Source organism: Sus scrofa, chromosome 9 (assembly GCF_054392235.1).
Source record: "Sus scrofa isolate SSC_HxYL_T2T_F1_AM1 chromosome 9, Sscrofa_HxYL_maternal_Yorkshire_Landrace_v2.0, whole genome shotgun sequence".
In the NCBI taxonomy this organism is placed as follows: domain Eukaryota; kingdom Metazoa; phylum Chordata; class Mammalia; order Artiodactyla; family Suidae; genus Sus; species Sus scrofa.
This window is the reverse complement of record NC_139391.1, coordinates 4,183,083-4,196,493: the sequence shown is the minus strand read 5'-3', so window position 1 is coordinate 4,196,493 and position 13,411 is coordinate 4,183,083. Positions and strand designations below refer to the sequence as shown.

The 13,411-nt window shown below is 44.8% G+C and overlaps 2 protein-coding genes across 2 annotated transcripts; both read right to left on the bottom strand.

The window, feature by feature from the left end:
* Window positions 1-1,349: 1,349 nt before the first annotated feature.
* LOC102165028 (olfactory receptor 52D1-like) lies at window positions 1,350-10,506 on the bottom strand. The gene is given in 4 exon segments (XM_084978275.1): window positions 1,350-1,652; window positions 1,816-2,291; window positions 2,294-2,498; window positions 10,465-10,506. Coding segments are annotated over 4 exon segments (1,026 nt in total).
* A 1,590-nt stretch (window positions 10,507-12,096) lies between these two features.
* Window positions 12,097-13,056, bottom strand: OR52H1 (olfactory receptor family 52 subfamily H member 1). The gene has a single exon (XM_003129449.3). The coding sequence runs from the start codon at window positions 13,042-13,044 to the stop codon at window positions 12,097-12,099; it is 948 nt and encodes a 315-aa protein (XP_003129497.2). The 5' UTR covers window positions 13,045-13,056.
* Between the last annotated feature and the right edge of the window lie 355 nt (window positions 13,057-13,411).

The following is a 13,411-nucleotide window of genomic DNA, read 5'->3' as shown; positions in this document are numbered from 1 at the left end:
GGGGTGCTGAAAGTGAACCAAGAAACTCCAGAGAGTTGAGAGCTGGCCAGGAGTCTTGCTGTTATTGTACCAAAGGATTATTTATTTAGAAGGAATCATTTTTGTTGTACAGCAGAAATTATACAGCATTGTAAATCAACTATGCTTCATGAAAACTTTTTGTCTTTTTAGGACTGCACCTGCGGCATATGGGATTTCCTGGGTTAGGGGTCAAATCACAGTTGCAGCTGCTGGCCTGGACCACAGCCACAGCAACGCAGGATCCAAGTCGCATCTGTAGCTCATACCTGCAGCTTGTGACAATGATGGATACTTAACCCACTGAGCAAGGTGGAGCCTCCACCTGCCCTTCTTAGGAAAGGATCCCAGAGCTTTGGTGAATGCATAGCTCCAAGAAGACACACCCAGGGCTCTGTAGGGCAACCCTTAATGGGAGCTCATACTCTCATCTCGCTTCACAGAGCTCCGCCCTGACTCCCTGCCCAAAGTCATTCTCCATCAGCTCCCCTGGTCTGGCCCTGCTGTAAGCACAGGGCCCAGAGGAACCACACAGGACGGAGAGATGAAGAGAGGAACAGGTTACAGAACTGAAGCTGCACAGAGTGGGAAACCTACCCAGAATCAGTGTCCCGGCGGATGCTCATGGAACTTTAGGGGGGACAGAAGGAAAGGCAGAGCTTGAAACATGACACCTTTTACTGGGGTCATTTTCCTATATTTCGCCAACGAAATCTTATGAGTAGTATTAGTTGGAAGAGCTGGAGAAGGCTCTGAGCAAGGAGGGGAACTAGCCTAAGGAGGCAACGCAGCACTGGCCACTTTCTTCCCTCCCAGACCAACAAGTCTCCCAAGATGTAGTTGGGAATCACCCACGTCAGAAACCATGTCAGCGTCCAGCCCTGTGCTCTACTTTATTCCGACTGTGACATCTTCCCAGCGCCTCCTGTCTTATCCCCTCCGCAAACGCGGAGTTCTCGCTCAAGGTCACATCCAGTAACACACCCCCATTCGGAGCCGCTTCTCCGCTCCTCTGGTTCTGGCTGGACGGAGCGCTGAGGAAAGACAAGATCCTGATACCCTGGTTGGGCCCTGGGCTTCCCTGTCCGCCCCAGTCTAGACCAGTGTGCGTGAGCATCTGTGGAGCTCAGTACAGAGTTAGAAAGAGGACGAGTCTCGGAGTCTCCGGCCAGGCTGGGAGAGAGGCCCTCAGCGCCCTGGTGGGACTGGGACTGAAGTGAGCACAGTGCCACCTAGTGGCAGGTGATGGAGATGCCTTGGCGAGAGCTCTGCCCCTATGGGTCCTGCAGCCTGGCTTGACTCCAGGAAGCGTGCTGGAGAAAGCAGGGTGTTCATTCATTCCCAGGGGGAGGCCCTCTCAGGCCCCACCCCCCCACTGCCCCCGCCCAGCAGAGCCGAAGCAAGTGCCTGAGCCTCTGAGCAATCTGCTGGGTCTGCGCCCCGTAGACCACGGGGTTGAGGGCAGGGGGCACCACCACGTAGAGGTTAGCCAGCAGGATGTGGATGTGGCCGGGCACCGTGTGGCGGCCGAAACGGTGAGCCAGGAAGGAGAAGAGGGCCGGTGTGTAGAAGAGAGTGATGACACTAGCATGGGCCTTGCGGCGGGCCCCATGGGATGGCAGGCGACAGACAGCCTGGAGGATGAGGGCGTAGGAAGCACCTGTGAGCCCTAGATCCCGGGCTGGAGAGAGCAGCGTGGTGGCCAGTCCGTAGCAGATGTTGGGGCGCCGTCGCCACATGCCAGCCGAGCCAAGCCCATGTGCTCCCAGTAAGTGTGCGGCAGCACCCGCCACCCACAGTAGGACAGTCTCTGGAGCAAGGCCACCGGGGTGCCACCACACAGTCACCCCGGGTCACAGCAGCCACCGCCGCCACAATGCCCACCACACGCTGGGTGAGCAGCGCCCTGTAGCGCAGAGGCTGGCGAATGGCCACGTAGCGGTCCACAGCCATGGCCAGCAGCACTGAGGACTCGGCAATGAAGGCTACGGGGGCAACAAAGAGCTGGGCTAGGCAGGCCCCAAAGGAGATGTCACCTGACATGCCCCAGAGCACAGCCTGAGCTTTGGGCACCGTGGATGTGGCCAGAACCAAGTGGGCAGCTGCCAGAAGCCCCAGCAATTGATACATGGGTGCCTGAAGTGCTTTGTCTGCTGCTACCAGCCCCAGGAGGAGGACATTCCCTGCCAGAGCTGCCATGTACAGCAGGCACATGGGCAGAGAAAGCCAAACCTGCAAGCTCTCCATTCCTGGCACCCCCATCAGGACAAAGGGCCGGGCTCAGAGACCAGCACAGTCTGGTTGGCAGCAGGCAGAGAGGGATCCATCACCGTCTCCCAGTCCCTCCTGGCTCTGTCCCTGAGGGGAATAGATGGGACCTGCTGCTCCTTCTCAGGGGCCTCTGGCTTCTCAGAGCCATTCTCCCGAGAGTGGGTCACACACTGTGTCCTGCCTCCCAGGCTGGAGGGACGAGGTCGTTTCTCCAGGGACCATCAAAGAAGATACTGCCTGCATCTGGAAGCCTTACCGGAAAGGAGGGCAGAGGGCAGAGAGTTCAGGGAACAAACTCAGACGCCAGATGCTCAGCCTGAGGTTTGTTGGAGGATTTGGGGTGAATCGATGAATTGCTCCCAGTTGGGGTTTAAACAGAATGTGTGGTACCCGCCCCGACTTTGGAAGAGGTGCGAATGAGAGGGCAGTGTGGCAGAGAGTGTCACTTTGTTCTGGTTTCTATTTATTCACACTTTAGCCCAGTGGTTCAAATCCAGAGCCGGCTCTGAGACCGGATCACCCAGTTTCGAGTCCTTGTGCTGCCACAAATAAGCTGTGTGAGTTTGGCCAAGATCCTCAGCTTCTCTGTGCTTCGATTTCCTTGTCTCTACATTGTGGATAATAATAAATGCACCTGCTTTACAGGAATATTGTAAAGAGAAAAAAAAATAACATGTGGAAAGCAATTACACAGGGTACAACATTGCCTGAAACACACCAAATGCCCAGCACGTTCAATAGAACTATTGTTATTATCCTCAGCCTCTTATGACTCTTGGAATTCATTCCTCTCGTGGTCTTTTCCTCTGCTTTCTTAGTTCTCAATTTCACAGTCTGTTAAAAAAAAAAAAAAAAAGTCCTTTATTAAAATAAGGCGAGTCAGGGACTAAACCAAGGTGATTTAAAGCAGAATGGTCTTGAGTCTGAAAAAAACAAAAAAGTCTAAAAGGAGAATGAAAAATTCAGATGGGATCTGATCGGATCAAAGAAAGAACATTGTTTGCCAAGAGACCCAAGCAAAGGAGGTTGAACGCAAACTCTTTCCAAATAAAATGAGGAATTTGGTGGCATTGTCTTCTAATGCCGCTGCTATGTGGCTTTGAACCCTTTGCTTAACGCTTCTGACTCCAGTGTCCAGTGACAAGTGGTGTGACTCCCCATAAAGGCGTTTGTGCAGAGTCGGGTAACACGTGCAAATCGCCTGTAAGGATGAGATTCACCCAGAAAAGTCACGATGTTCTCAAGGCTGTGCAACTGGAACGAGTCAGCCTGAGGACACCCTCTGGCTTTCCAAGACCCACACGCGGTAGCCTTTGGACCTTAACAGTAGATATTATTATTTTCATAACATTCCCCCTCCTCAAAAAATGCACCCCCTTCCATGTGGAGGTACATAGTAGAATGTAGCAGCGACAGATATTTCACCATGTGTCACCCATAGGTTGTATCTGTTTTTATATTTTTAGAAGAATTTATTTTCTTTTTTCACCGTATTTCTTTTTTAAAAATTAGTGTAGTTGATTTACAATGTTGTGTCCGCTTCTGTGGTACCGCGTGGTGACCCAGTCATACCTACATTCATTTTCTCCCGTCATCCCCCATCGTGCTCTATCCAAGAGACTGGACACAGTTCCCTGTGCTATACAGTGGCATTATGTATATATTTTTAGTCTGCAGTTTGAATAAAATTATTTTGTGCTTACATCACTATAGAACAAATTCACGGTTTACCATAAGTAAAAAATATTTTTATGCCGTTGTAAATGCGTTCTTTCAATATTCCTGAATAGTCCAATAACCCCCTTTCATGTTGGACCTGTTCCTTGAGGAGCGTGTGTGTAGACACTCTAAGCTAGAGAGTCTGGCAGCAGTTACCGAGGCGTATGGCCCAGAGACTCTCAACAGCAAGCCTGCTGTGCAAGTGAGACAGTTTATTCTAAGGGCTCTGAGAGAGGCATCCCAACTCACTCCTTCTTGTGAGAGCACCTGCCCTAAGCAGGTTGCCCCTTTTCCAACACAACGTAACTACATATTTCAAGGCTACTTAATGATATGGCAGTCCAACTCACAGGACACATAAAGTGGGCAGAGTTCCTTTTTTTTTTTTTTTTTTTGTCTTTTTTTGCTTTTTAGAGCTGCACCCGTAGCATTTGGAAGTTCCCAGGCTACAGGTCGAATTGGAGCTGTAGCCTGCCTACACCACAGTCACAGCAGTGCCAGATCCAAACCGCATCTGCAACCTACACCACAGCTCACAAGAATGCCAGATCCTTAACCCACTGAGCAAGGCCAGGGGTGGAACCCGTGTCCTCATGGATACTTGTCAGATTTGTTTCCCCTAGCCATGATGGGAATTCTTGAAATTCCTGTTTTTGATCAGCTTCCCGGCTATCACACAGTAAAGAAAATAACCTTGAATTTTACACATTAAGTTTTATACAATTCCCCACTCTTACTGTTGCACTAAACACATCATTCAGTTAAGCTTTTATTTTCCAGAGCACGTCTTTAGGTAAACGCTCTGATGTAAGCTCTTTAACCTTGCTGGCTGCTCCTGTGTGTTTACTGTAGTCATCACTGTCCCATCCGAACCTTCCTTTATACCAAACTTAAACCCTAAGCTACATGTGTTCCTATTGTATCCTGCATAATTTTATATGCAGTTCAGAGTTAGTCAGGAATGTTAGCAAGAATGTAAAATATTTATATATATTTCTTCACATCCCTTTCATGTTCAAATCTCACATACAAAAACAATAACAATCATGCTACTAGCTTCTGTACATTCAAGTTGCAGTTAAAAAAAGAAAGAAGAGGAGTTCCCGTCGTGGCGCAGTGGTTAACGAATCCGACTAGGAACCATGAGGTTGCGGGTTTGGTCCCTACCTTGCTCAGTGGGTTAAGGATCCGGCGTTGCCCTGAGCTGTGGTGTAGGTTGCAGACGCGGCTCGGATCCCGCGTTGCTGTGGCTCCGGCGTAGGCCGGTGGCTACAGCTCCGATTCAACCCCTAGCCTGGGAACCTCCATATGCCACGGGAGCGGCCCAAGAAATAGCTAAAAAAAAAAGTAATAATAAAAAATAAATAAATAAAAAAAGAAAGAAGAAACATTGGAGTTCCCTAAAAAGACCAAAAAAAAAAAAAAAAAAAAAAACCCTCAGGAATTTCTGCCAGATAAAGAATGATGGTTATTGCATGGAAAAGTTCTATTAAGGTGTTTGAACTATAGAATGAACTTTGAGGCATTCCTGTCATGGCGCAGCGGAAATGAATCTGACCAGGAACCATGAGGTTGCGGGTTCGATCCCTGGCCTTGCCTAGTGGGTTAAGGCTTCGGTATTGCCCTGAGCTGTGGTGTAGGTTGCAGATTAGGCGTTGCTGTGGCTGTGGTGTAGGCAGGCAGCTGTAGCTCCGATTCGACCCCTAGCCTGGGAACCTCCATATGTCGTGGGTGTGGCCCTAAAAAGACAAAAGACAAAAAATAAATAAGTAAATAAACTTTTAGTGTGTCTCCAAAATAAGAAAACTTTTCATTTCTTAAGAATGTTAATTAGATGGTCAGATTGTCTTATTTCAACATTTTGGTAAAATCTTAACAGTCTTTACACTTTTATGCAACATATTTTCCAACAGTGGATAAACTGTGGAGGCAGATAGAAAAGAAATTTGGAAGATCAGAGTTTCTATAGACTGTTATGACAAATTCCATAAAATAATAATAATTTTCGATAAGTAATGAGCTACTTTTTTGCACATCTGCGGAAGTTATCATTGAATACCTTACGAATTTAATGTGTGTTTTAAATTCTATTTTCCCTCAAAACAAAATCCACACATAGCAAATTCAAGGATTTGGAATTATTCCTTTCACAGAAGTATCATTTGAATGAAACTATAAATGTACAGGATAACTTGTTGACCCTGAATACTAATAAAGCACTGAAGATAAAACAATAAAATACAGCATTGTATTTGCCTAATTTTGAAAAAAAAATAAAAACAAATGTCCTTGGAATGATGAACTTGTTTCAAAATCATTTCTTCAATTTCTGTTCACAAACCCTTGTCAGGTTTCCCGAGTCCTCATGTTAGCAAAGCAAAACCTAACAAAAGAAACTCACAAGAAATGGTTGAAACATAACGCGTTGCCTACAAAGAACGTCATCAATGCAGCCTGTTTGGATACATGAACGAAGACAATGCAAGCTCACTTGATATATTAAAACGTTTAAATATTTCTATCCATGATATTACTTCAAAAGGTAAACAAAGGCTTTTAATATGAAGTTTTCACTCTCCACTCATAACTTTTGGTTTAATTGCCGAATGACAAAACCTTGCAGTGTAATATAACTTCTCTGCGTTAATTACCTATAGGCACTCTTTCAGGCAACAGTGTGTACAATTTCTGGAAGGCTTTTATTTTTTTTCCTACTTTTATTCTGGTTAAACCTATTGTAATATATGCTCTGCCTTTTGAATACAGTAAGAGAAACAAGATGTGCATTTGATGTTTATTTTTTAATTTTATTTTTATAATAATTAGTTTAGTACTTTACGAAAGTGTTAATCTACAGTTTGGGGAGATTAAAAAAAATGTGGTGACTCCTCATCTGTAGTTTTTGAAGAACGGATCTAGAGGCATTTCTCTACGTGTGTGCACATCCATATCCGATTCAGTGCTCTCCTTCTGCAGCTGCATCATCTAGTTTTATTATTCTGTGCATTTGAGCTCACTCTTGGGCGTGTCCTCCCAAGTTTAAACTTGGAAAGAAAATAGTAAAAGCCAATCTAAATATATAATCATATCACATTCTTGAATTCAACACTACCAGAAATAATACTCATTGCCTTTTTGACTTTTTTTTTTTTTTTTTTTTTTTTAGGGCCGCACTCATGGCATATGGAAGTTCCTGGGCTATGGGTTTAATCAGAGCTGTAGCTGCCAGCCTACACCACAGCCACAGCCACAGCCACCCCAGATCCGAGCCGCGTCTGTGACCTACACTGCAGCTCCCAGCAATGCGGGATCCTTGACTCACTGAGCGAGGACAGGGATCGAACCCATGTCCTCGTGGATACCAGTCAGTTTCGTTTCTGCTGAGACATGATGGGAACGCCAAAATTCATGTTTTTATGTCCATCTGACTCCTATGCTTCTCTCTCAATTAAGGTGCAAAAGGAAGTAGAGGATGTGTGATTAATTATCGACTTTTATTTATTCATTTATTTTTAATGATTGACTTTTAAATGCCAATAATAGCATCAAGCTGCAGGACTACTTACAAACCTCCTGTGCTGATATTTCAATCAGCTCCCTGCAGCCACTGACGACCGGGTTATGAGCTCCCGAGTTTCTCCCTGCCCAGCCCCCCAGTCCCCCTGAGCAAAGTGTCATCACGAGGGACCATCCTCCATCCGCCTAGGCCGGCAGAACTTTGTAGCACATGGGTTCCCACCCAGACTCCGGCAATCTCTGCTGTCAGGCAGCTCCCATTCCCCTCTTCTTCTTTTTTTTAAAATGATTTTTATTTTTTCCACTTTAGTGGGTTCGCAGTGTTCTGTCAATTTTCTACAGTTTCTGTCAATTTTTATTTTTTCCATTTTAGTGGGTTCGCAGTGTTCTGTCACAGCAAAGTGACCCAGTCTCTCTCTCACACACACACACCTATATACACATTCTTCTATGCAATATATAATACATATTCTTTTATATAATATATTCTTTCATATAATATATTGTGTTATATATATATATATATACACATTCCTTTTCTCACATTATCCTCCATCATGCTCCATCGCACATGACCAGATATAGTTCCCTGGGCTACACAGCAGGATCTCATTGCTGATCCACTCCAAATGTGGTAATTTGCATCTATTAACCCCAAGCTCCCCCTCCATCCCACTCCCTCCCCCTCCCCCTTGGCAACCGCAAGTCTATTCTCCAAGTCCATGATTTTCTTTTCTGTGGAAAGGTTCCTTTGTGCCAAATATTTAGATTCCAGATGTATATGGTATTTGTCTTTCTCTTTCTGACTTACTTCATTTAGGATGAGAGTCTCTAGTTCCATCCATGTGACTGCAAATGGCATCATTTTGTTCTTTTTATGGCTGAGCAGCATTCCATTGTGTATATATACCACATCTTCTTAATCCATTCATCTGTTGATGGACATTTAAGTTATTTCCATGTCTTGGCTATTGTGAATAGTGCCGCAACGAACATATGGGTGCGTGTATCTTTTTCAAGGTAAGTTTTGTCCAGATATATGCCCAAGAGTGCCATTCCCCTTATTCTTGAGGCTCAGCTTCTTTGTATTTTTTAAGAAAATCACGGAAACGAACTCTTCCAGGAAGCTTTCTTTGCCTCCAAGGAAGGATCGAATATGCTTCCCTCGTGCTTCCCTAACGCCTACCCCAATCATTGGGATACACGATCTGAGTAAATTACCTGCCTGGTGACTTGCCCCTTTGCCAGGTTATAAACTTCTTGATTGTAAGCAGGGTGTGTTCTTGCTCCACATCTCTACTCCTAGTCTGTATGCATTTTCTTTCATTGTGGATGCTACTGGACTGGAATCATGACATATGTCACTTATAAATTTATTTAATAATATAAGTTCAAAATGGTAGGTGCAGGACGTAAGACCTCCAACTTCCTCCTTGCTTCCAAGGCAGATGCTGTAAATTTGCACTATTACTTATTTTTAGTAAGCCCTGCATTAGTCTTCTGAATACAGTAATTACATGCAATTGCCATCGGCATATGACATAGAACGTTTACACAGTAGGTGGTCTACATACTTAGGGCAAGTGCCTGGCCGAGGTCGAAGCAAATGCGATGGTGGAGTGAGTAGGGCTAAGAAGCAACAGAAATGGAATCACAAAGACCTAAAGAAAGGCTATACATGGAAAGTCTTAGGGACACATTTCTTGGACCCTACTCTTTGTAGAATACAGATCTAAATTCTGAGTTTAGGAAGATAAAATAAGTCAATTCCCCTATTGATAATGTCTTAATAATTAATATCTAATATAAGATATGGGAATTTGCAAAGAAAGAATAGATGTTGGATGAAACAATGTATGTGTGTGACAGTTTTTTTTTTTTCTCAGTGTTTCCTGCTGATGTTTTTTATAATCATTTTCTTTTGATCCAACCAGAACATGTAATTTCATTCCTGGTCTGACAATAGAACAGAATATTTGCAACTAGTCTCACCAGGAAGACCCACTGGCAGCTAGGACAATAAATTTAAACTTGAGGGAAGAGCAAATAGGGGTTAAGCTATTTTTTCCTATAAATAGTGAAGCGGTGGGAGGATTTTAAATGACAATGATGAGCGCAAGTCTGAACATGCTGAGTCTGGCATGAGACTATCGGTGATAATTAGTGAAAACGCTAACATGAAAGCGCATATCAGAACAGTGTTTGCAGTCTGCAAGCACATTCGACTGCCTTCTGCTTGTGAGACTAGTACTGACCCGTATGAGGGAGGAGAGCAGACACTGAAATTTACCCGGAAGGTCACACATAAAAACTAAGGTATAGACTTACCAGCAAAGAAGCCGCAAAGCCATAGAAATAAAGGAACTCTCCTGAGAAGTGTAAAAAATAAATAAATAAATAACAGATAACTGAAGGTGGGAGAAGAAAATGGAGACAGTGCAGGGGATAATCCCTTTGTTGTTTTTTCTGGGTCACTAAGCTTCCAAAAGAGCCATTCATGGGTGTCAGCACATAACCGTGGCTTTGAGGTCCCACCAGGATGAAAGGAGTGTGTACTTGTTTTTGTTTTTGTTTTTGTTTTTTTTTTTTTTTTTTTGCTTTCTGTTTTTTGACCAGGCCCTCAGCACGGGGAAGTTTCTGGGCCAGAGATGGAACTTGTGTCATAATAGTGACCTGAGCTGCACCACTGACAACGCCAAGTCCTTAACCTGCTGAGCCACATGGGAACTCCAGAAGAAGTATGTACTTGTAAGTGACCTCAGCTCAGTCCCCATTTACTTACTATTCTTTTAGTAAACTTTCAAAAATATCAGCTCTTAGTCCACATTCTCAGCAAGATTTAAACCATGGGAAGAGAATGAGATCATGCCCTCTGACATCCGAGGGCATTTTTAGCAAAAGGTGGCACAGAAAGCAGGTCCCCTCCTCCTTATCTCTCACCTCCTGGGCCCCCTCACTCTGCACCGGCCACACTGGCCTCATTTCTGGCCGCAGCTCATGTCAAGCTGTTTCCAGCCCCAGGGCCTTTGCATGTGCTGTTCTTCCCATCGTCTTCCTCATCCAGGTTTAGTCCATCACTTTATTTAGCTTTGTTTTTCTATTGCTTATGTTACAATTCGAAAGAAATGTATTTATTTCTTTACTTGCCTCTTGTTTGTCACTCTCCTTGAAAAGTAAGTTCCATGGAAGCAAGGCTGAACCTTTTCCATATTATTCATCTTCATATCCTGAAAGGTTAGAGTATACTATAGCCCAAATATGTAGTATAGCATGTATTCAATAATTTCCAGATGAATAATTTTCAGAAAATTATTGGGAGAACTCTACATTTTCCTTTGATTCCAGCGTACAGTGTTTTCTCAATTCTAAATCTGAAGAAGTCCAGGTGCATCTTGCTTTGAGTGTGTTACTTCATGGTAGTTTTCCCCTTCTCACCCACACTCCTCACCACAGGAATTTATTTTGTAATTGATTCCCTCTTTTTTTTTTTTTTTTTGTCTTTTTTTTTTGCTATTTCTTGGGCCGCTCCCGCGGCATATGGAGGTTCCCAGGCTAGAGGTTGAATCAGAGCTGCAGCCACTGGCCTACACCAGAGCCACAGCAACGTGGGGTCCAAGCCGCGTCTGCAACCTACACCACAGCTCACGGCAACGCCGGATCGTTAACCCACTGAGCAAGGGCAGGGACCGAACCCTCGACCTCATGGTTCCTAGTCGGATTCGTTAACCACTGCGCCACGACGGGGACTCCTGATTCCCTCTTTTAATCAAGGAAAGACACTATGCAGGTAAGAACTCCGCAAGTCCTCTGGCCAGTGGGGTTATTACCATTATTGCTGGTATTGTTTTACTTTAGTACACAAATGAACTGGCTTGAGGTCTCACCATGTATTATGGGAAGTCCAGCCCTTTTCTCAGATCTCCAGTCATTTCGGAAGGTCACGTTCTCCCAGGCTCTCTCTCGGAAGCTCACTTTCTCAAGGTATCTTGGAGCCTAGAAGCAACTTTTTCCTTCCGGCACAGGTGCCAACAACCCTGGTACTGATAAATATATTCTCTCGGTCCCATTGCAGGGCTGCAAAGAGAACTCATTGCTTAAACAGGCTTATACGGAAAGGCTCTTCCCGGTGTGGGGCATGGGACATTTAACAGGAACTATAGAAACAAACACGGACAATAATTAGAACTGATACTATCATAACCATCTCCTAATCCTCTCAGTGAACCTTTTCTCACTGATTATTTTCAGTTTCAGTCTTTCTTCTCTCTCCACGAATGCAAATCTCCATTTCTGCATTTCGACTGCTTTTTTCTATTTAGAGTAACTTGGCTCTCTGTTTTTCTCTCCTTTTTCATCAAGTCCTGTGAAATTTCATAGTCCACAGAGGATCAGGCTGTCAAGGAGTTTTCTATACAGAGAACCATGTCTTTCATGTGGGTCATGCCATTTTCCTAATATGCAAAATCACATGTAGAGCGCTCTCACTTTAAATAGCATTGGCTTTTGTCAATTTTTTACTACGATAATATACAGTATAAACTTATCCAATCTTTTCCAATGTTCAGTGGAACACTATTTGGTACCCTTGGTATAAAATAAAATTATGACCTTATCTCTGATCTGCTTGGTCTTTACTCCGTAAACCATGGGGTTGAGGGCAGGTGGGATAACAACGTAGAGGTTGGCAAACATGATGTGGAAAGTGGGGGAGACATTGGGTCCAAAGCGGTGGGCGAGGATAGAGAAAAAGGCAGGTGTATAAAACATGAGGATGACACAGACATGGGACCCACAGGTGCCCAGGGCCTTCTGGCGAGCTTCTTGGGAGGGGAGGCGGAAGACAGCACAGAGGATGAGGACGTAGGAGACAGCAATGAGGACCACATCTGAGATGACCGTCATGATGGGAACACAAAAGCCATACCAGATATTGACGGCGATGTCGGCACAGGCCAGCCGGGCGACACCGATGTGCTCACAGTATGTGTGGGGTATGATGCGTGTTCTGCAGAAAGGCAGGCGGGTGAGCAAGAATACGACTGGCAAGATGATGCAGAAGCTTCGAAAGGAGATTCCCACAGCAATCTTGATGGTGGTCTTGGGGGTCAAGATAGTGGTGTACCTCAGGGGAGAACAGATGGCCACGTAGCGGTCAAATGCCATGGCCATCAGGATGGCTGAATCCAGGACGAAGCTACAGTGGATGAAGAACATTTGGGTAAGGCACCCTGGGAATGTGATCTCTCGGGCCCCAAGCCAAAAGATACCGAGTGTTTTAGGAACACCAGCTGTGGACAAGATGAGGTCAGTTGTGGCCAGCATGGACAGAAAGAAGAACATGGGTTCATGAAGGCTACGCTCCACCACAATGAGGTAGAGAAGGATGCAGTTTCCCACCACAGCCACAATGTAGATGATACAGAAGGGGATCCCAATCCATACATGAGCCTGCTCCAGACCTGGGATGCCCATGAGAATGAAGGATCCTGGGTTGGAACTGCTCAGGTTGAAAATGACCATGGTGGATCAGGATGGCACAAGTCCTGGAAGCTGAGGACAGAGGGTGGTAAAGTTAGGGTCACTTGAGTCACTCTCACTTCAAACCACTCATCATTACTCACCCCTAAAAATAAGGTGACTTTGCTTTATTTCATCCACTTCTTATAGTTTTCAGAGTACAAGTCTTTTGTCTCAGTAGGTAGGTTTATTCCTAGGGATTTGTTCTTTGTGATGCAATGATAAATGTGATTGTTTCCCTAGTTTCTCTTGATCATCTTTCATTGTTAGTATATAAAAATGCAGTACATGTCTATGCATTCATTTTGCATCCTGCAAATTTACCAAACGCATTGATGAGCTCTAACAGTTTTCTGGTAGTATCTTTGGG